Source organism: Corythoichthys intestinalis, chromosome 1 (assembly GCF_030265065.1).
Source record: "Corythoichthys intestinalis isolate RoL2023-P3 chromosome 1, ASM3026506v1, whole genome shotgun sequence".
NCBI classification, from domain to species: domain Eukaryota; kingdom Metazoa; phylum Chordata; class Actinopteri; order Syngnathiformes; family Syngnathidae; genus Corythoichthys; species Corythoichthys intestinalis.
In genome coordinates this window covers 65,497,932-65,520,686 of record NC_080395.1, presented here as the reverse complement: position 1 = coordinate 65,520,686, position 22,755 = coordinate 65,497,932, and the positions used below count along the sequence as shown (strand labels likewise).

At 40.7% G+C, this 22,755-nt stretch overlaps 1 protein-coding gene across 4 annotated transcripts in view; it reads left to right on the top strand.

Moving 5' to 3' along the window:
- otog (otogelin) overlaps positions 1–22,755 on the top strand; it is a 97,607-nt gene that overhangs the window by 7,275 nt on the left and 67,577 nt on the right. For 3 of the 4 annotated variants that reach the window (XM_057851623.1, XM_057851637.1, XM_057851647.1), the window contains exons 6-18: positions 174–331; positions 659–780; positions 4,852–5,060; positions 5,137–5,267; positions 5,843–5,949; positions 8,461–8,570; positions 8,756–8,884; positions 8,966–9,074; positions 10,849–10,895; positions 14,411–14,556; positions 19,313–19,445; positions 19,699–19,876; positions 21,869–21,993. In XM_057851623.1, the coding sequence (XP_057707606.1) occupies positions 174–331; positions 659–780; positions 4,852–5,060; positions 5,137–5,267; positions 5,843–5,949; positions 8,461–8,570; positions 8,756–8,884; positions 8,966–9,074; positions 10,849–10,895; positions 14,411–14,556; positions 19,313–19,445; positions 19,699–19,876; positions 21,869–21,993 (1,704 nt within the window). The remainder of the gene's footprint in view (positions 1–173; positions 332–658; positions 781–4,851; positions 5,061–5,136; positions 5,268–5,842; positions 5,950–8,460; positions 8,571–8,755; positions 8,885–8,965; positions 9,075–10,848; positions 10,896–14,410; positions 14,557–19,312; positions 19,446–19,698; positions 19,877–21,868; positions 21,994–22,755) is intronic. The other variant, XM_057851630.1, reaches the window with a different exon arrangement.

Genomic DNA, 22,755 nt, shown 5'->3' with positions numbered 1-22,755 from the left:
GATGGTGGAATTACAGATTTAAAACGGGAATCAGCTGCTTGTAACCTGTCATTAAAAAAAAACAACATTATGTTTGCTTGTCAGCAATGCACAATGACATTATTTTATCACTCTCCCACTTTCATATGTGTTTGAGATGGTATTATTTCTTAATTTCTGGTTCATTCGTTCAGTACCAAATCGTGGCTTTGAGAGAGAGATGACATGCAGGACCTGGGGTCAATATAACTTTGAGACTTTTGACGGCCTCTACTACTACTTTCCTGGCCGATGTACGTACACATTGCTGAAAGACTGTGAGGAAACTACACAAGCAAGCATTGTTGTCCAGGTGAGTTCTCAGGGTTAGGAATAATCCTTTTATTTTTTTTATTTTTACTTTGTAGAATAATGATAAAACTAACAAAGGCTTTTGAATGTTGCCACAAACTACCCCACCTAACTAACATTACTTTTATGGCTTATGGGGTTTTGTAGTTTAGTTATTTTTTTCTGCTGCACATACTGATGAACAAATGGGTTAAAACGTGATAAAATTTCTTTTTGAAGACCAGCAATGACAAGCAATCAAAATGTAATGAGAATGTTATCATTGTCCAAATATCTGAGTTTTTAAATGGACGTGTTTTGATGTTGCAAAGCATCCTTTTGTTTGCAGGTGCACAATGACCCGGGCTGTGACTCTGAGCCTTACAGCTGCCAGCGCTCGGTCAGCCTCTTCCTTACGTGGGAGGGTGAGATCCGGTTGCACGCCAACAACGTGACATTCAAAGGGCAAAGGTTAGGAGTGGAAACACGGTTATAATCTATTATTTTCAGGACTTTTTTATATGAATGAGTTCCTTTGCATGTTACAGTGGTACCTCTACATGCGAATTTAATTCCTTCCAGGACCTGGTTTGAAATGGTCATATATTGAGCGGGATTTTCCCGTTAGAACACATTATAATTTGATTAATTTGTACCACAGCCTAAAAACCTATGCTAATTCCTTAACAAATACTGCAGGTACAATTACACATGGCAAAACACATTCCAAATACTAATCACAGTTATAATAACAGTAGTAATAAATTGTAAATTAAAAAGCGTTTTTGTTGCGGGGTAATCAACATGTTGTGCCGCCCCCTGACCCAAAAGTCAGACTGCGCCTATGCGTATTGTCGAGCCAGTTCACTGACGCGCACCCAACGCCCATATTTTTCTATCATTTCCTTCCTAATTTCAATGGTGAGTGTCATCTTTTTCCTTTTTTTTTTTTACCCATGTTGATTTCTCTCACAAGGAAATCCGCCGTTCTGATGTCTTACGGGAAAACAATAAAATTGGGATGCTTTTGTAAATCGTCGTATTTCGAGCGCACAGAATGTCGAGACGAATGGCAAATCAAATTTTACGTCCACTGTCGAAAGGATCGTATGTTGATGCGTTCGTATAACGAGGTATCACTGTATATTCATTACAGCAGCATTTATTAAACTGGTGAATTCACCTGTTACCAAATATGTTTCCCTTTTATTACAAACTGATACCGAACAAATGATGAAATCAACAGTCCCGGTACATATTCACTCACTCTGTTTTACTGTGTACAAAAATAAATAAATAAATAAATAAATAGAAATGACAAAAAGTAATGTCAAAAGGCAACTTTACTTCTTTCAAAGAAAAACAGAGGAAAGAAATTTGGTAGGTACGCAGTAATGTTAACTTTTTCCATCCCAGCTAAGAGATACAAATATGGAATCACTCAATTCTGAGGGGAAAAAACATGTAATGATCAAGCAAACACACAACTAATACTTAGTTTCAATAAATCTCGGAGGCATGGACCTAATGGGTGACAAACACCCAATCAAACTGACTCTAACTTTCTCTGATTGCATTTGTTGGATCAGCTTTTCATGTTGGAACTTTATCATGGACGAATTCCACAACATAGATTGAGATCTTGACCATATACAGGCCGTGGCGTACATTTAATACGTGTGCTTTCACAGTTTTTGTTTGATGGAAAGATTCATTGTCAACTTGAAGAATGAGTTCATCATCCTTAAACATCCTATCAACTCATGGGATAAGATTAAGTCCAAAATGTCAACATGAACCTGTACATTTGTTGAAGATGTAACAACAGCCATTTTCCCCAATGCCTTTTACGATCATGCAGCCCTGTGTTATCAATGACTGTGGAAATTGGCATGTTGGCAGGCAGTTGTCTTCATATACTTCATTGGAATGACACCAAATCAAAAGTTGCAACATAATCACCTTGCCCAGTGCAGATTCACTATTGATCATCTTTCCATCCATCCATTATCTTCCGCTTAGTCCAGGGTCGGGTCGCGGGGGCAGCAGCTTTAGCAGGGAAGCCCAGACTTCCCTCTCCCCAGCCACTTCAGCCAGCTCCTCTGGCGGGATTCCAAGGCGTTCCCAGGCCAGCCGAGCGACATAGTCTCTCCAGCGTGTCCTGGATCGACCCCGGGGCCTCCCGCCGGTGGGACATGCCCGGAACACCTCTCCAGGGAGGCGTCCAGGAGGCATCCAAACCAGATGCCCGAGCCACCTCAACTGACTCCTCTCAACGCGGAGGAGTAGCGGATCGACACCAAGCCCTGACTGGGCTTCTCACCCTATCTCTAAGAGAGAGCCCGGACACCCTGCGGAGAAAACTCATTTCGGCGGCTTGTATCCGGGATCTTGTTTTTTCGGGCACGACCCACAGCTTGTGACCATAGGTGAGGGTAGGAACGTAGATCGACCGGTAAATCGAGAGCTGCACCTTTTGGCTCAGCTCCTTCTTCACCACAACGGACCGGTGCAGAGTCCGCATCACTGCAGACGCTGCACCGGTCCGCCTGTCAATCTCCCGCTCCCTCCTACCCTCACTTGTGAACAAGACCCCAAGATACTTGAACTCCTCCACTTGGGGCAGGATCTCATCCCCGACCCGGAGAGGGCGGGCATGCCACCCTTTTCCGGCTGAGGACCATGGTCTCGGATTTGGAGGTGCCTATCTTCATCCCAACCGCTTCACGCTCGACTTCGAACCACCCCAGTGAGAGTTGGAGGTCACGGCTTGATAAAGCCAACAGCACCACATCATCTGCAAAAAGCAGAGATGCAATGCTGAGGCCACCATACCGGACACCCTCAAAGCTTTGGCTGCACCTAGAAATTCTGTCCATAAAAATTATGAACAGAATCGGTGACAAAGGGCAGCCTTGGCGGAGCCCAATCCTCACTGGGAACGAATTCGACCTACTGCCGGCAATGGGGACCAGACTCTGACACCGGTCGTACTGGGACTGAACAGCCCTTACCAAGGGGCTCGGTACCCCGTACTCCCCGACCCCCTCCACAGGACTCCCCTAGGCACACGGTCGAACGCCTTCTCCAAATCCACAAAACACATGTAGACTGGTTGGGCACATTGGGTAAGTTTCCCTTGCCCGGACGCGGGTTACCTCTGGAGCCAGGCCTGGAGGTGGGGCTCGAAGGCAAGCGTCTGGTGGCCGGGCCTGTCCCCATGGGGTCCAGCCAGGCACAGCCCGAAAAGGCAACGTGGGTTCCCCTTCCAATGGACTCACCACCTGTGGGATGGGCCAAAGGGTCGGGTGCGAAGGGAGTTGGGCGGCAGCCAAAGGCGGGGGCCTTGGCGCTCCGACCCCAGCTGCAGAAGCTAACCATTGATCAATCACGGAATAATTATGACTTTCATCCAGCCATCAACAGCTTTTCCTTGCTTAGACAATGTTCTTTTCTCCTCAGGTGTTCACGATGTCGTTCCTTTGGTTTTACTGTATGTATATCACATTTACTTTCGTTGGTATCTCACATTTTAGTAACATACTATATGTTGACTCCATTTCGTCCCATTTGTTCATTTTCTTTTATTCATTCTGTTTTTGAGACATATTGTAAGTCTTCTAAGTTTTCTGTCTTGACACTTTGCTGTCAATCCATTCTGCTTGCCTTTGACAACATTCCCATGTAATTTGTCCTCGATCCAGATTTTAGGGACAGCTACAGTGGTATGAAAAAGTATCTGAACCTTTTGGAATTTCTCATATTTCTGCATAAAATCACCATCAAATATGATCTGATCTTTGTCAAAATAACACAGATAAAAAAACAGTGTCTGCTTTCACTAAAACCACCCAAACATTTATAGGTTTTCAAAATATTTTGCAAAACAAAATAAACAATGCAAACAATAACAGAGGGGGGAAAAGTAAGTCAGTGAACCATCACATTTAATATTTTGTGAAATAATTTATAAATTCCAAAAGGTTCAGATACTTTTTCATACTACTGTCACTGTGACCAGTCAACATATTTTGCAACACTGTGCGATGATTTACCTAATTTAGGAATTTTGATAATCCTCTCCTTTGTTTCAATCTCTTGTATTTGAGCCATGATTCTTGTCAGTCATTTTGGTGCAACAGCTCACCTACTGTAAGTGTGATCACTCCTTTTTAACTACAGACTAATGAGCTGATCAAATCGGATTCAGGCTTTAGTTTGGGGAATTTGAGTTTACAGGGATGATTCCATAACTTTTTCCCCGGAATTGAGTGTTTCAATAATTCTTTCCTTCCACCTGGTCGGAAATAATATACATGTCCTGGGTCTTGTTCATAATTTGCATATTTTTTCCTACACAGTAAAACAACTGAGTGACTGATCAAGAAATTATTTTCATATTTCCTCAAGCACTAACAACATTTTATTTAAATGTTGAAAAAGGAATAGAATTTGTCCGGCTGTTTTTTTAAATTTATTTATTAATTTGTAATTAAATGATTTTGGTCAATTTTTAAAATTTATTTATTTTTTAATATCCAGTTTGCAGCTTCCGACTTACATCCATGACATTCATCTAAAGCAGCTCTCTCAGTATGTGTTAGTCACACAGCCACAAGGCTTCATGCTGGCCTGGGAGGGAAAGAGTGGCTCAGTCTACATTAAACTCAGCCCAGAATTTGTGGGAAGAACATGTGGCCTCTGTGGGAACTTCAATGCAGATATAGAGGATGACCTCAGGACAAGCTATGGTAATATTTATTGTCATTTTTTGTAGATCTTTCCTCAAAATGTGTTCAATGTGGCAACTTCTGCATTATTTTGCAGGTGTGCTGACTCATGAAATAGAAATGTTTGGAAACAGTTGGCTGGAGACAGCACCTTTCCAGGACCAGTGTCCCATGGTTCCCTCTAGTTTCCCCTCACCTTGTATAGCGTTGGGTGTGGATGTCATGCTGGTATGAGGCAGTGTCACAGACCGCTTTGTTAACAGAAAAAAAATTATCCAAAATACGTCTTCTTTTTAAATTCTGTACCCCCTCTGCAATTTTGATTTACAGTGCGCATGACATCTATCAATGTGGTAAAACAGATGAAAATGCATAAAATTTACAAATACCAGAAATTGACTATCAAGTTGCTTAAAAAAATCATAACCTATGACCAATTATATGTATCCTTTGGTGAGATTTTACCAAACACATTGGTCACATTGCCATTATCCTTCACCTGCTGTTGTATTTGGGCGTGCAGCCCAAAAATCACATTAAAAAGAAAAGAAAAAAAAACTCTAAAAACTGTAAAACCATCAGCTGTTTTGTTTGAACCAAGCTTATTAATTGGAACTTGTTATTATTTATTTTTTTATTCATGATTATTTGTTTTTCATGGAAACAGATCTTGTAGTATTACAGTATCACAACTGGTGGAGGAACACTTAATTGTGGTTAAAGGGAACATTCTCCCCTTCAATAATTTTCAGATTTACTTCCAAAATTGAATATGATTGTAATTCACTCCTTATTCTTTCCAGAAAGTTGAGGAAATATGTTTAATGCTACTGGATCCACCATTCCAAAGCTGCCATGACTTTGTCAGCCCTTTGTCCTACATGGCCAGCTGCTTCAACGACATCTGCTTGTAAGGAAAAAACAAACAAAACAGAAAAAAATTTGCATGTTATGATAGGTTGTATTGTCATTTTTAGGTTAGTGAAATGATTACTCTACTGTGACCATACTTCAAATGGATTGTACATCTATCTCTTTTAATGGCTCTTTTAATGACCTACTTAAAATTAGAGACGTAAAAATATTATCATTGATTCAATCATGCATTCATCTTTATTACCGCTTATTCTCACAAAGGTGAGCCAGCCAATCACAGATAAAATTGTATGTATAAAAGAAATGTATTGTTCTGTATTGTTACTGTTCTGACGTTTTCTCCTGTTTCTTAAGAGGAACCAAAATTAAGTTGCCAGTTAGATAAGCAGTTAAAAAAAAATCTTAAGTAGTCTTAAGTCTCTTTCTGAAGAGGTTAATATTACCACCCCAAGGGAGGTAGATGTCACCCTTTGAAATTGCTGGTCTAAATAGTCTAATTAGTCTTTTGTGTGCCTGTTCACCCATCCTCATTACCTCACGGATGGCCAATGTTGATGGTAGAGACCCAATCCATTAAAAGTTGAAGGGCTAGAAGTGAAAGATTATATTGCAGTGCCATTGACGGTGATACATGGCCAATCCATTTGACATTTCTGATCACTGCCAGCAGAGATGACTTAAAGCAGTGCAATTCAGTTATCTTCTGTCCTCCCCAGGAAGAAGAAAACATTTTGCAATATGTCAATATGTCACGATGTCAATAGAATTCTCGATAGTACAGTGGGGAGAACAAGTATTTGATACACTGCTAATTTTGCTGGTTTTCCCACTTGCAAAGCATGTAGAGGTCTGTAATTTGTATCATAAGTTCTCTTCAACTCTGAGGGATGGAATCTAATACAAAAAAAACAGAAAATCTCATTGTATGATTTTTAAATAATAAATTTGCATTTAATTGCATGAAATAAGTATTTGATACATCACAAAAATCGAATTCAATATTTGGTACAGAAACCTTTGTTTGCTATTGACAAGGTTTGAACACACTGCAGCAGGGATTTTGGCCCACTCCTCCATGCAGATCTTCTCCAGAGCCTTCAGGTTTCGGGGCTGCTGCCGGGCAACACTAACTTTCAGCTCCCTCCATAGATTTTTTATTGGGTTCAGATCTGGTGACTGGCTAGGCCACTCCAGCACCTTAAGATGCTTCTTACGGAGCCACTCTTTAGTTGCCATGGCTGTGTGCTTTGGGTCGTTGTCATGCTGGAAGACCCAGCCACGACCCATCTTCAGGGCTCTCACTGAAGGAAGGAGGTTGTCAGCCAAGATCTGGCGATACATACCCCCATCCATCCTCCCCTCAATACGGTGCAGTCGTCCTGTACCCTTGGCAGAGAAGCAGCCCCAAAAAATGATGTTTCCTCCTCCATGTTTCACGGTTGGGAGGGTGTTCTTGGGGTTGTACTCATCCTTCTTTTTCCTCCAAACATGATGAGCTGAGTTTAGACCAAAAAGTTCCATTTTGGTCTCATCCGACCACATGACCTTCTCCCATTGCTCCTCTGGATCATCCAGATGGTCAGTGGCAAACTTCAGACGTGTCTGGACATGCACTGGCTTCAGCAGCGGGACCTTGCGTGCGGTGTAGGATTTTAACCCATGACGGCGTAATGTGTTTCTGATGGTTTTCTTCGAGACTTTGGTTCCAGCTCTCTTCAGGTCATTGACCAGGTCCTGCCGTGTAGTTCTGGGCTGATCCCTCACCTTCCTCATGATCAGTGATGCCCCACAAGGTGAGATCTTGCATAGAGCCCCAGAAAGAGGCAGATTGACCGTCAACTTGAACTTCTTCCATTTTCTAATAATCGCGCCAACATTTGTTACCTTCTCACCAAGCTGCTTGCTTATTTTCCTGTAGCCCATCCCAGCCTTGTGCAGGTCTATTATTTTATCCCTGATGTCCTTACACAGCTCTTTGGTCTTGGCCCTTGTGGAGAGGTTGGAGTTTGTTTGTTTGAGCATCTGAACAGGTGTCTTTTATACAGGTAACAAGTTCAAACAGGTGCAGTTACCTCCGGTAATGAGTGGAGAACAGGCGGGGTTCTTAAAAAAGAACTGAGAGCCGAAATATTTACGAGTTGGTAATGTATCAAATACTTATTTCATGCAGTTAAATACAAATTTATTATTTAAAAATTATACAATGTGATTTTCTGGATTTTTGTATTAGATTCCGTCCCTCACAGTTGAAGAGAACTTATGATACAAATTACAGACCTCTACATCGCTTGCAAGTGGGAAAACCAGCAAAATCGGCAGTGTTTGATACTTGTTCTCCCCACTGTACATCTTTGCATAAAATTGTATCTATGTTAATTATATACAGGTATATATAAAAAAGAAACTAGTTCTATTGTTCTACAACAACAAAGAATAACTTTAGTAACACAACGTTAATCAGAAAGAAAAAAAAGATTTAAATTGCATCAATTTGGCTGATATTACCCCGTTAAAAGTTTACCCAAATGTGTACTCGCTATTAAAGGTCTGGTCCAACCAGTGATGCAGTATGTCAAGTGTTTATAGAGTACTCCCGAGCCTGTGCCCATGCCAACCGTCCACTGAATGAGTGGAGAGACCACATTCCACAGTGTGGTATGTTTCAATTTTTCTGTAACTTTTGGATTACCCAATATGACCCCATGCCAACAAAATGTAAAAACATTTACTGTCTTTTTTTGTCAGAGGCTAGAATTCAAATGTAAATGCAGTTTTAAGCAGTTTACATTTTTTTTTTTTACACTTTTTTATGTTTTTTCTTTATCTGATTTCATGGAAAGCAGTGAAGCAGTGTCCTGAAGGTCTACAGTACCTGGAATGTATCAGCTGTTGCCCAGCATCCTGTAAGCAAGAGGAGACATGCACCGATAGCAGGCTGGCTTGTCTGGACGGATGTTTTTGTCAAGATGGCGAGTTTCATTTTCTATTTGTATTGCACCGTTTTTGAATGTTTAATAGCTTGTTAATACCAATAGCTTGTCCTGGCTCAGGTTTGATATTTGAGAATGGGAGCTGTGTTCCCCCTTCTGACTGTCCTTGTGAGTTTCACGGTGCCCTCTATCCATCTGGACAAATGATACAAGAGGAATGCAACAACTGGTAAGTTATTAGTGTTGCACCGATACCATTTTTTTGGGCCCCGATACCGATACCTGGTATGGGTGACTATAGTTAAATAAACCTTTGGCTCTCAAAGGCCAAAATAGTGCTAAATTTGTGAAATTAAAACATGTATAATACCAGCGCAACAGTAAGAAAGTAAAAATACAATGAATGAACTGAATAAACTTTTTAAAACCCTGAGTATCTGCTGTCAAAGGCCAAACAGTGCAACTTTCATGAAATTATAAGTAATAATAATTGACCACACCATCATGTCTCTCTATTAGCCTCCCTCTCTGTGCACCAGCAGCAACATAAACTTAGCCATTTAGCTTAGCTTACTTCTACAGCACTTTTGAATAGGCTTGCCACCCGTCCTTTGAAATGAGGAATCATTCCGAATTGGGAATTAAAAGTTGCGTTTCGTATTGAACCAATACGTAATATATACTGTATAAATAGATACATTTCTTTGCATTTTAGGAGTTGCGGGATGTCCCTTTTTTCGTCGCCTGTACAGCTTTGGGCGGGAGGGGGAGTCCCTTATTTCTATTTCTGAAAGGTGGCTACTCTACTTTAGGAACAGGTCTCAAATTACTGCGGCAATTCTTTCAGTAAAAGACAATAAAAGTAAAGTAGACGTAGTGAACTGACCAGAGATTGTTGCTCTGGTCCAGCCCCCTTCCTCTGGATAGCAGTCCCCGATGTTGCAGCCTCAAACTCTTTGTGTTCATTTACGTTTCATCTTCAAATGCTTTATCAGGTTCGAGGTATTGAAAGTGGTCGATTTAACTCAACCTCTCAAAACTTTCAGGCCACAAATCTCGCATGCAGTTATTATACTCGATGGAGATTATAAACTGAAATATGTCCAGATCGCTGACATTTTACCCTCGTAGTTTGTTTTTCCCACATGTGAAAAATCTGCCCCGCCATTGGTTGAGAGCGGTTATTGGCCCCTCTCATTGGTCTGGAGCAGGCCAATAGCGATAGCTGCTTGGCATGCAAAGTGATCACGTGTCATCACACAACAAAGAGTGCAGTGACTTTCAGGAGAAAAAAAAGCTGCGTTCAGTGTTTACTAGTAAATAGTATTGTTGCCCTGTTTGTTGGTACTTGCCGATACTGGTATCGGTATCGGTGCATCAGTAGTCTTTATGACCACAATGCACTGTATTCATATTAAGTACAGTGCCATCAATAAACATATTGAAAAATGTTACTGTTTTCATACTAATTAAAATGGGCTAATGGGCTAGATGGATTATCATACGCGGGCCCCTCAATATCAGCAGCCTAACGAGGTGAGGGGGTTGCTGGTCGAGCATTCGCAGGTCACTCTAGACGAGTGGCCGAGCGGCGTGCAGAGAGATTCAAACACTTAAACACGATATTAGAGATCCGCGCATCATAGTGTGTTGTTTTTAGCCCCTCCTGTTGTCCTCCCAACCCAACTTGAAAATGTTCTTAAGCACTTGTTCACAAAGAGGTGAAGCTTGCCCTAACTTTGCTTGTTAACGACTGAGCAATTCAGGCTGAGTTTTTTCCCAATCATGGCACACGCCTGTTCCCAATCCCCGTGTTCCTCTGTGGATGTTTGATGAAAATTCCTCAACTTTGTCAGTCTTTTTAGCCATCTGTCACAACTGAAGCCATAAAATTCTAAGTTAATGACTTCATTGTAATCAGGGTTGTATTTTCTAACTATTTATTCTATCTGTCACAATTATCCAAATTGTCAATGTGTGAATATCTTTGCTTTGTGTTTTAGCACATGTGTGGATGGACTGTGGAACTGCACCGAATACAACTGCCCAGGTTGGTCTCTGCAACGTACATATGAACTACAGAGTGACACACACACACACACACACACACAAAAAAAAGACCCGGTCGTTCCCTAAACTTGAATAACATTTGAAACTAGGCCTGCAAGCAGGACTGAACGGGCCCTCGCAATCTTGCGCAACTCGGACGTCACGCAACTCGGACAGTGTGCAGGTCAGGGTGGTGGCAGATCGTCCTCTCTAATCACCTCTTTAGAACCTAACATGCTCGAAAGTCGCCTCTTTAAATTCACACACTTAATAGATAAAAACCCCTATTGGAAAGAGTACTACAAAAAAGGAGGCGCTACTGAGCTGTGCAACCAAGCCCTTATTCAAAACCAAAATGAATCTTCTAACTGGGCCAATTCGACCAAGTGTGCCAAATTCTGTGGCTCTATAAGCTGCCTGAGTCTCTGAAAAAAAAAATCCTTTTAATGGCGAACAAAGGGTCATCACGGCAACAGACAGAGACATGTGGACATGGGCCGTGAAATAAGTATTACAAAAGGTCTTGAAATTACAATGACCAACCTGAAAAGAACTGGACATATATTAGAAAAAATTAGTGACTTTCTATTGCCACTAGTTGGCGCTGTAGGGTTGATGCAAATGACCCCTACAGGACCCTTCAGAGTATGACTCAACAAGCACGAGATGTTTGGCGCAGATGTGTTGTAGAAGTTATGACTGTTCAAAACTTGTGGTGAGACGAAATGGGTTCAGTCATTTTTACTTCTCCTGTTGGACCCTTCTGCTTCACCCAAACCTCAGTATTTTTCATCAGGCACCTGAACACATGTCTTAAGGCTCCCCTCTTGCAGGTTTGAGGTGAATAGATTTTTTTTCCTTGGAGGAGGAGCCTGTTTCATAAAAAAAGGCATTTCCTGTTCCCACTAGGTGGCGCTAGGCCTAATGGGTAATATTTCAATGCACTCTTGTTAAGGGTGTGATCCCGCACATACATGCCAGATATGAAAAAGATTGAACGTTGTTTCAAGGAGCTATTAGTCATTTACTGAATTAGTCATTTTGCCGAAAAAATGGCTGACTTTGGCACCACGCCCAGGTCAGACCCATGAATGAAAACGCACCATTTTAAAAACTTAACACCTCATATGTCTCCTGAACAATCTTACCAATTTTGAAGATGATCCAACTAACTCCCTCGGCGAAAAGTCCTCAAATGTGCACCCTGTTTATTGATAAAAAATTTACATTTGATCCAAAATACCTGATTTCCTGTTGGGTTTGGAATATGGGTTCAAGAGACTTTTTGGAGCAGTTTTGCACAAGGTATCGACTCCCCAAATTTCATAACTCTACATTAAAAAAACCTAATAGGAAACGCTTTTTTGAAAAATTCAAGGGGGCGCCACTGAGCCATTTTGTTACATTTTTTTGTAACGCCGCAAGATTATCGAAATCCACGCAAAGCCGCATGTATGTGCACAATTTGGTGAGTTTTTGTGCATGTTCAGGCCTCCAAATGTATACTTTACTACAAATGGATAAAAAATTCACATTCGATCCAAAATAACCGATTTTCTGTTTGATTTGGAAAATGGGTGCAAGAGACTTTTTGGAGCAGTTTTGCATAAGGTATGGACTCCCCAAATTTCATTGCTCTACGTTGAAAAAACCCAATAGGAAAGGCCTTTTTTAAAACTCCTTTCCGTCGCCACTAGTCGGCACTGTAGAGTTGATGCAAATGACCCCTACCAGACCCTTCAGAGTATGACTCTCAACAAGCACGGGAAGTTTGGCGCAGATATGTTGTATATCTGCCGAGTTATGACTGTTCAAAGTCTTTTTCGAGACAAATTGTTGACGGTCATTTTCACTTTCCTGTTTGGACCCCTCCGCTTCAACGAAACCTCAATATTTTTCATCAGGCACCTGAACACAGGTCTTAAGGCTCCCCTGATGCAGGTTTGAGGTCAACAGATTTTTTTTCCTTAGAGGAGGAACCTGTCTCGTAAAAAAAGGCATTTCCTGTTCTCACTAGGGGGCGCTAGGCCTAATGGGTAATATTTCAATGCACTCGTGTTAAGGGTGGGATGTCGCACATACATGCCAGATATGAAAAAGATTGAACGTTGTGTGAAGGAACTATTAGTCATTTACTGAATTTGTCATTTTGCCGAAAAAATGGCCGACTTTGGCAATACGCCCAGGTCAGACCCGTGAATGAAAACGCACCATTTTAAAAACTTAAGACCTCCTATGTCTCCTGAACAATCTTACCAATTTTGAAGATGATCCAACTAACTCCCTTGGCGAAAAGGCCTCAAATGTGCACCCTGTAAATCGATAAAAATTTCATATTCGATCCAAAATAAACGATTTCCTGTTGGGTTTGGAATATGGGTGCCAATGCTTTTTTGGAGCGATTTTGGACAAGGTATAGACTCCCCAAATTTCATTGCTCTACGTTGACAGACCCTAATGTTATAGGCCAATTTTAAAATTTCAAGGGGGCGCCACTGAGCCATTTTGTTACATTTTTTTTCAACGTTGCAAAATTATCGAAATTTACAATTTTCCGCACGTATGTGCAAATTTTGGTGACTTTTCGTGCATGTTCAGGCCTCCAAATTGGCCGTTTTCATTTGCCCTGAAAAAAAAAAAAAAAATCCTTTGCAAAATAATAGGGCCTTCGCACGCTTAGTGCTCGGGCCCTAATAAGTAATCAATTCTTTTCAGTTTTCCGATGTAACAAGGAGAATTCATATTCTAAGAGTCCACCAAATTTGACCTTTGAGATACCATACTGATACTGAGGAAAAGACACTGACAGTTGAGGCATATTTTCGGCTGAAGTCTATCCATGCAGCTTGATTGCAATTCAAAGAACGGTTCGGATGTCATGAATTTCCTGCACACTCAATGATCTACAGATGGGTAAACAAGTTCAGAACCCATGGGACTGCACAACCTCAACAGTAAAGACACTAATAGACAATCACACTCAGGACGACCGTTGGTGGGTCATCTAGAACTTTGCCCGCCAGATCCAAATGTGCCCACTGGGAAGCTCATTAGGAGCACATTTTTTGAGCGCAAGTGAAACAAACAGTTTTTGTAGTACAGACTAGAAACTTCGGAGATGTCTGCTACATAGGTTTGACCTATTGTAGCTGGAGTTTTGTGTCGATCTAAATAAAATTTTGGAAGTATTTATGGTGATGACCGTTTTTTTGTTTTTGTTTCAACCAATAAAAGTTATGTGATCAAGTTTTGCAAGCTAATAACTAGCTAGAAGTGTTGGATTAGTGATATTTTGCAAAATCTCACCTATTCGAACGTAGTTGCAAAAAAATATCCGTTTTCAATGGCATAGTTCATATTTTCCAATAATTCCATTCATGATTTGAACATTTATTGCACCGATCAATAAAGGTGTAGGGATGAAAATATGTTGGCCTAAATGAATTACCACTTCTGTTCTAAAAAAACTATCATTTCAAAAATACTTAATGTGGAATTGTCTTCCTTGTCCAACAGGGGAATGCTCTGTGACTGGCGATATGTTTTTTCAGTCATTCGATGGGCGTATCTACACCTTTCCAGCAATGTGCCAGTATGTCCTTGCCAAAAGTCGCAACTCCGGGAAGTTCACAGTCACCATCCAGAATGCTCCCTGCGGAGCTGTGAGTCAACTCCGTGTTTTTTTCATTTGACTTTTACGGTAAAAATAATGCCCTAATTTCCCCCCTCTGTCCATCAAGAAACCCAAATCTTGTAAGTGTCAATATATTGAATTTCAGTTTAAGTGGTTTGAAGAAGTAATGATGCATTCAACATTATAGGGACTATACAGGCTTTTTAGAGTTATTTAAAGTGCCTGTGACAAAAAAAAAAAAAAGCATGTTTATTTCATAATACACGCAATATTTTATAAAGGTGTGTATCGGCACTGCCCTCACGATTCGATTCGATTACGATTCAGAGGGCCACGATTCGATTCGGTTCGATTCGGCAATGCATCGCGATGCATTAAAGCCTGGGATGCATTAAAATTCTAAAGCAAAGCATATTTTTCGTGAATCATGAGGCAACACAAGCGGTCAGACATTAAACAACTTTTTATTGGCTTTTGTGTCACTCCTGGTTGAAGTCAAATGAAAATAGTATACTTTCAGATATATATATTTTAAAAAAACAAACAAAAAAAAACATCACAGCATTTAATTAGTGCTTTGAATGAGACCAGGGCTTTCTCTTTTTTTTTTACACACAGTAGCACTCCCTCTTTCTCCGCTCCAGCCATTGTTATGTTATGTCCTATCTCTCTGCTCTCTCGATTGCAACCGCACATGTCTGTGACATAACTCCGGTGAGGAAGCGGATTTGGGTTCCTCGTCCCCCCTGCATTGCTTTGAATGTAAAGTAGCTTTCTCTACAGGTATACATGAGAATAATAATACAAAAGGGGAAACCAAATTTGTTGCATCACCGGAATTGCGCAGGGAAGATTTTTGAACGTACTTATATTAGAGCGTAGTTCGGGCCTAAAAAATCCAGCCCGACCCGGCCCGAGCAATTAACTTACCTTGCAGGCCCGAGCCCGAAAAAACCCGAAATTTCATTTTTTATTTGTATGCCCAAGCCCGAAACCCCCCCCGAAATTTTACGTTTTATTTGTGGGCCAGCTACCCGGAAAGGAAAGGAAATACGAGGATGAGGTTGCAGACTCGCGGAGAGGCCAAAGCGCGAGGGGAAGATTAAAAGGAGGGTGGGACCACGGCGTTCATGTGCGCAAACAATGCACTGGCTCTGCTGCGGCTCATGTTTGTGATTACCAAAGCGCCTTCTCTCTGTTTTATCCAATTTATTTATTTTTATAACAAATATTCCTTAGTTTAACATCCATACATCGTTTTAGTATACAAATATATATTTATTAAAAAAAAAAAAAGCGAGCGAGAAGTCCGGCCCGACCCAACCCGAACGTAAATCATTGACATTTTGGGCCCGACTCGGCCCGAAATTCGGGTCGGGTTGGGTCCGGTTCGGGCTCAAGATCTTGGCTATTAGTCTTATATATTTTAAAATGCGCTGAATCAATTCGGCTTGTTGCCCACATCGAATCGAATCGTCCCTGCCCCGCATCGGGATGCATCGCCGCATCGATTATTGTTGACACCAGTAGTATTTTATGCTCCTGAATGAAATGGACCACTTGGATGTGTCTGGAAGCGATTAATATATTTATTCAATATCTTGAATCCCGCACCATGAAAATGAGTGACTTCAGGCTAGTCTCTCAAGTTGAGGAAGAAGGCAAATGTGACGTCAGCGATAGAGATTACCTTCACAATACAGCCATTACTGTAGCATGCAGAGGGACTGCGGATTTAGCTGGTTTTGCGGATTAATTCATTTATTTTTTTGCGTCACGCAAGGCCAATGTGCTGCAGGCTTTTGTTGCTACACCAGGGAAAGTGGTGTGAGGCTTTTTGGATTTCCAAAAGATCCTTGTTCACCGCGATGGGCAAAACAAGTCCGACAACTGAGGAACCATTGGACGGACATGGAAGTGAGTTAGCTTCGTGTTAATATTATGTCAAATACTGGGATCATGGCAAACGTTTTAATAAGGAAGTGGCTTGTATTTTGTGGGTGACAATACTCCCTGTCCACCAAGAAGGCCCCACGGCCGGCAGCTGGTCGCACACTATGGTCACCGGCCGATAAAGGCGTGCCCGCCCACTCAGCGCTTTCCTCAGCTTGGCCCCGAGCAGCCTCCCGCTCTAGTCTCCGGTCCTCGATTGTGTAGACTTCCACCCGACCCCCCCCCCCCCCCCCCCCCCCCTGGTCCTCTTCGCGTGCCCACCCACAGAGCGCTTTCCTCGGCTTGGCTCCGAGCATCCCCCAGCTCTAGTCTATAGTCCTTGATTGTGTAGACATCCAGTCCCCTCGGTCCTCTTCGCGTGCCTTCCCAGAATGCTCTTTTTACGGTTTGGGCTCGGGGAGCCCGCCGCTCTCGTCTCGTTGTCCATTGTGTCCATTTTTGTGTTGCACGTGTATGTTTATGAAGTAACTTGTTTATTTGGCACCATTGGATAACATTGAGAGTCCCACTGAATGTAAAAGAAGGGCTTATTCACCACCACAAAAGCTTTGAGCCCTTTGAGACAACCTTGTTGTGATTTAGGGCTATACAAATAAAATTGAATTGAATTGAATTGAAAATATTATAAGGGTGCGAAATTCGGCAGACCACCGGCGACAAGCACTCACTGCCTGCCTGCCAGGGCCGCAGCAGAACGACAAGCCGAAACTTGCTCCGCCGGGGGCTGGCCGATTGGTAAAGACATCAACCATGCTGCCGTGTGTGACATGAGTCGGGGTAGTTTTGAGTGATTTTTCGTTTTCGAAAGGCGAGAAAAAGACTTGGAAAAGCCACTCGGTTCGGGTTAGCAAGTCACCTAGCTGTCATGCCTCCTGTTTTGTTTATGCTCTTTCCTCCGTCTCCCCATGTCGGAGCAGGCAAATGACTAAAACCGGAATTACTCCGGTGACATAAAATACCGTTCAGGAGGTTTAAGAAGTCGGCAGTTTTGACCATTATGTAGTAATTTTGCCCTGTTGTACTGAATAAATGCATTTTTAATATTGCATATTCAATTTGGCACAAGACTATTATTTGTCAACACCATACTTTTTATTTAACAATTGGGGAAAAATACTTAGATAAAAAGAATGTCCTGTAAAAATATTGGAGTAGAGAGATTAAAACAATGATGGCATTTTGCTTCTCTATGTCGCATTTTCCTCGTTCTGAATCTTCTCCCTCAGTTGGCTGAATTCTAAATCAGCTAAAATCGTTACCTTGCCGACGTCATCATGCAGCTGGGGACGCTAGAGCGCTATAATGATAGGTGGGGCTAAACGGCAGATTAAAAGACTAATTTCTCGTCATCTGCACTCTGCCAAATTGTTGTATGTAGTCGAATCGTCTCAAAATATGATTCTAATTCACATAATAATGCTATTTAAGAGTTTTTTTTTGTGTTTTTTTTATCCTGCATGCACTTTAAACTACTTTTCTACTCTATGAATGCTCCACCAATGCTCTGATGAGTACACAACGCCCTGACATTTTAATTGAGAAAAAAGCCCTTTTTCTTACCTTCAATAGAGAGGGTTTGGGTCAACCACTCTGGGCGAACACGCGCCTGTGCAAATCAATAAACGTCCCCCCCGCAGCAGTAGCGCTGTTTCACTTTTCCTCGCCCAGTCTTCGCTTGGCAAAGACACTTTTCTAACCCACTAAAGACTTGCTACTAACTGTTTATACATATCTGGTTATGATTTGAGGGCCAAACGCTTGTTGCTTTATGTTCGTGCCACGTTTCATGTATTTAAAACACTGATCATGTCTATTTAGCACGAGGATCATTAACTATGTCTTAAGTTAAACTTTGCCTCAGGTGCATACCGCCACTTACTGTACAAAAGTGTGGTGGTTTTTATTGGTCAATATCCTGTTCACCTGCCTAATTGCTTGTACGTGTGTTGCTGCCTCTAGTGTTCAGTTACGGTAAAGTTGCACAGAGCTTATCGATTGCACTGGAGCCATGAAAATGAAACTATCAATTTACAATGAGAAAAAAAAGAAAACAAAAGTAGCGTGTAACGCAGGCTGCAATTTGAAAAGTAGTGGAGTAAAAAGTACAGTTACCTGCTTTAAAATGTAGTGAAGTAATAAGTACAACTTCATATTGTCAAAACATTAATATTAATTAACATGAATATTATCATAACTTACATAGATGTACAAAAAAGTACTTCAGTAATGAATGATCATAAGGACAATCCAGAGTTATAATGTAGCTACTTTCATGGGACACTTTTTGTCATATAGTATGGGGTCCTGTGTAGATTTTGGTTATTTAAATGACGGTTTTCGAATCATGTGTGAACTTTGCAAAGTAATCCAAAAATAGCAGCTTCACTGAAGACTGCATTTTGCTAAGGTGTGAATGTGAATGATTGTTTGTTTCCCTTTGTCAGGGTACTTGCTCAAAGTCAGATGTGATAGGCTCCAGTTCAACCCTTGTTAAAATAAGTGTTGTAGAGTAGGAATGGAGTTTGCATCACCATTTTTACAAATCCTGAAGATGTGGCATGAGCTGATCCCTGTTATTTCCAGGCGAGAGACTGTGTACATTTTGCTATATCCTATCATATAAAAAGGGAAGGTTTCTTCTACAAATTCTTACTAAACTGATTGAAACTATGTACTATGTAGTGCACTTAATTTCACATTCATCTACGCATTGTATTCATTGTACTACTAATACAAACATCATGACCCTTTCTGTGCTTACTGCCAGTATACCTGCAAGTCATCAGAACTGTTTAATGGAGTTTTGTCATGCCATCTGTTTTTGATTACAGAATTTGGATGGGTCCTGCATCCAATCTGTAAATTTAGTTATTGATGAGGATCCTAGAATGGAAATTACACTGAGCCACATTGGTGAGGTCTACATCGCTGGGCAGTACCGCATCTCCTTGCCCTACTCTGACGGTAACTTATCTTTTATCGGCTTCCATCAATCTGAATGATAAAAGCAACAGGTGTGCTCTGTGAGCAATATTTGAATGACTGAGTTTTGTAAAATGTGTAAATGAACACTGATCTACTGTTTAGGGTTTCCAGATGTGCGGTTAGTAAGTTCATGACAAAGGTTTTCAGTGTGCCGGCTTGTGTAAAAACAATAATGTACAGGTAAATAGTGCAGATGCTTCTTTTGTTAATGTCTATTCTTTATCTGTTGAAGACAACTTCCACATCCAAGAGCTCTCATCCATGTTCCTCCAAGTGAAGACAACATTTGGTGTACGTCTGCAGTACAACTGGAAAGAGTTTCGTCTCTACCTGACGGCCAGTGCATTGTGGAAAGATAATACAGTGGGGCTATGTGGAACCTTCAACGGCAACATTCAAGATGACTTCCTGTAAGTATGCAAATCTTTGTGTACTAAGTAAAAAAAACTAAGATGCTCCCTGTGATGGCAAATAAGCATGCTCTATTTTTCATTTTCTTTTAGCATCAGCGTAATTTGTACTTGAAGAAGTATAGTGGTTTTGTGATTACAAATCTATAGATAGACAATGTATAGTACCTTTGAATATGTTGCATTTGGTCAGTTACTGTAATCTTAAAATAGTGTAGCTCAATATGTGGACTTCTTTCTCACACTTTCTGTAATGCACACCGCTCGTCTCAGACAAGCCAGACGAGCGCTCAACAGGACACAGTTTTTCAACAAGGAATTTACTGTTAGAGGTCCACTGTACCGTGTCGTAATGGGCAGCCATAAATGCCGAATGTTGTTCAACAGCTGTAAAAGGATATACATAAGGGCATGGGACTAGAGGTGATGTTTATCAGAAGAACAAAGTGGAATTAACGTGTAGTCTAAAAGTAGACACAATTTTAACTTTGGGGTTCAGGTTGTTAAGTTTTATGTTCCTCTTTAAATATTTTACTCAGGTATAGGAATATAGTATTGCCTGGGCGGGAATTTTTTTTCCACTACTGTCCATGTTGCTCTATGGTGCTTAATGGCTCTCAACGTGGTTTGATAGCATTCCAATAAGTGGCATTTTTACACTTTCTCAACCTAAAGATGTTAATTACTCTTTCTCTTTAATTTTGTTGGATCATGGTATTTGTTGCAACTTTTTCAGATCTTTTGACTGACTTCACATTGTCACTCAAATGCTATTTCAGTGATTTCTTCATGTAACTTGTCTACTGTAGGGTAATTAGGCTTGGGTATCACTTGTATTGTGATAGAAATCTGCCTATATTTTTTTCTAGTGGATCACATTTGATCTGTGATTTAACACAGTCAGGAAATACTGAACCCTTGCAGCGCATTGCTTTTGGGTCAATATTGACCCGTTTGGGTATGTAAAAAGTACATACATACATGCATACCCAAACTTGACAAAGCATCAGTTTTAACCCGAACACAATACAAGGGGTAAAGCCACTCAAAATGAACTAAGCTTAAAAAAAATGTGATGAGACAGTCAGTTTTGTCTATTTAAACGTGTTTGAGGATATTTATTAAAAAAAAAAAAAAAAAAAAAAAAAAGTGGGGAAATGTGCCCCCCCCGCACCATACATAGAACTCTTCTGTTAATGTTTATCATTATACACTGCGACCAAAAGTGAATGCACTATAAAGCTGATATGTCAATAATCTGTGTACAAGGCACTATTTTGTTTGAGCATTGCCTTAGGCCTCTTGACAATAGAGGTCACCAGAGCCTAACAGGTTGTCTCCACAATGTACTCCTCCATGACAACATCACAGAGTTGCTGGATTTTAATGACCCTGTGCTCCCCTACCTTTAATTCAGGATGGTAATTTACAATTTGGAGCGTACTCACTGAAGGTTTGCTGTCAGTGACATTAATGGCTTGGTGCTGACTTTTTTAAGGAGGCAGTAAATGTACACAGTTATGAAATGTACTGTCTGTTGACTAAATTACATTGCAGCAATATATTCTCTTTTCACTGTTGTCCTAAGCAAAATTATAATACAAAGTTATTCCAAAATGTAGGATATGTAACCACCTCTGTGTGATACAGCACTATATCTTAGCCCTGTTAGTTACTGCACATAAAGTATGTGCTTTTTTTGTCATCTAAAAGGAAATTCTGTGGCTCTTTTCCTGAAAATAATGCAGATGCATTGTAATGCATTGTCAAAGTGAGACATTGTGACACAGTCAATGGACTCTTCAAAATCCAGGTGAGCTGGGTGGCAATAGACTCCTCCCTTGTGACCAAAATCTGTGGCAAATGCGATGCATGTAAAAGTAATTTGTTCAAGCATCACAAAACTTGCTTGACATAAATGATCATCACCTTGATTTGTCCTCTGCTCCAGACCATAATCAAGCCCAATTACATTTTAACATGCCCCTTCAGGTCTCCCGCTGGTATGATAGAAAGCACTCCTCTACTGTTTGGGAACGCCTGGAGGGTCTCGTCAGCTTGTACACTCAGCATGATCACTCCACAGCTTGACCCCTGCGATACCCACCCACAAGCTGGTCAGTTGCTTCTTTTCTTTCTTGCTTTAACTTCAGCATAATAGTCAATTCTGGTTGTGCCTAATGACTTCGAACTTATTTTGTGGAGGCAGTTAATTGCTGAAGACATACATTCATCACACCGTTGAATAAACCATATGACAAATAATGATTATGTTTTAAAACTAATGTAAATAAAGGAAGTGTACTTTTAAAAGATAAAGAAAAAATAACAACGAACCAATGATCCTTATAATCAGATCCGCCTTATGTGTGAAAATAAATTCGTTCATTGATGGTGCACCTCATTATCCAGTGCGCCTTATGGTCCTAAATATAAGGGCGTAGGTTTGCATAGGGACATAACACTACCAACTTTTCACGATGTCCCAACCAACTTTTAAGCAACCTATTTTTAATATAATGACTTTAGTTATATAGGTCATTTATATTGTCTTCCCATATGTTTTAAGGATAGAATTGACCTGACCGTTATTAAGTGAATTATTTTCACCATTTTTTCCCCTCAAACGCACCTTTGATTGGCCGATGACTTACATTTATTTAAAATTATTTATTTAAAAAATGTTACTTGCAGCCTATGTAGAAAAATTTTCAGATAATCATGCATTAATCATAATCGAGTTAAAAAAAAAACAACAACATTTCTTGTTGAGTTTGGCTGAACTTGTGGACAAAAGCAGTAATGTTAACCTGAAGGAAGGATCCATTTTTTTCCTGTTATATTTAACTTATTTATTTAGACAGACAATGTTGAGTGGT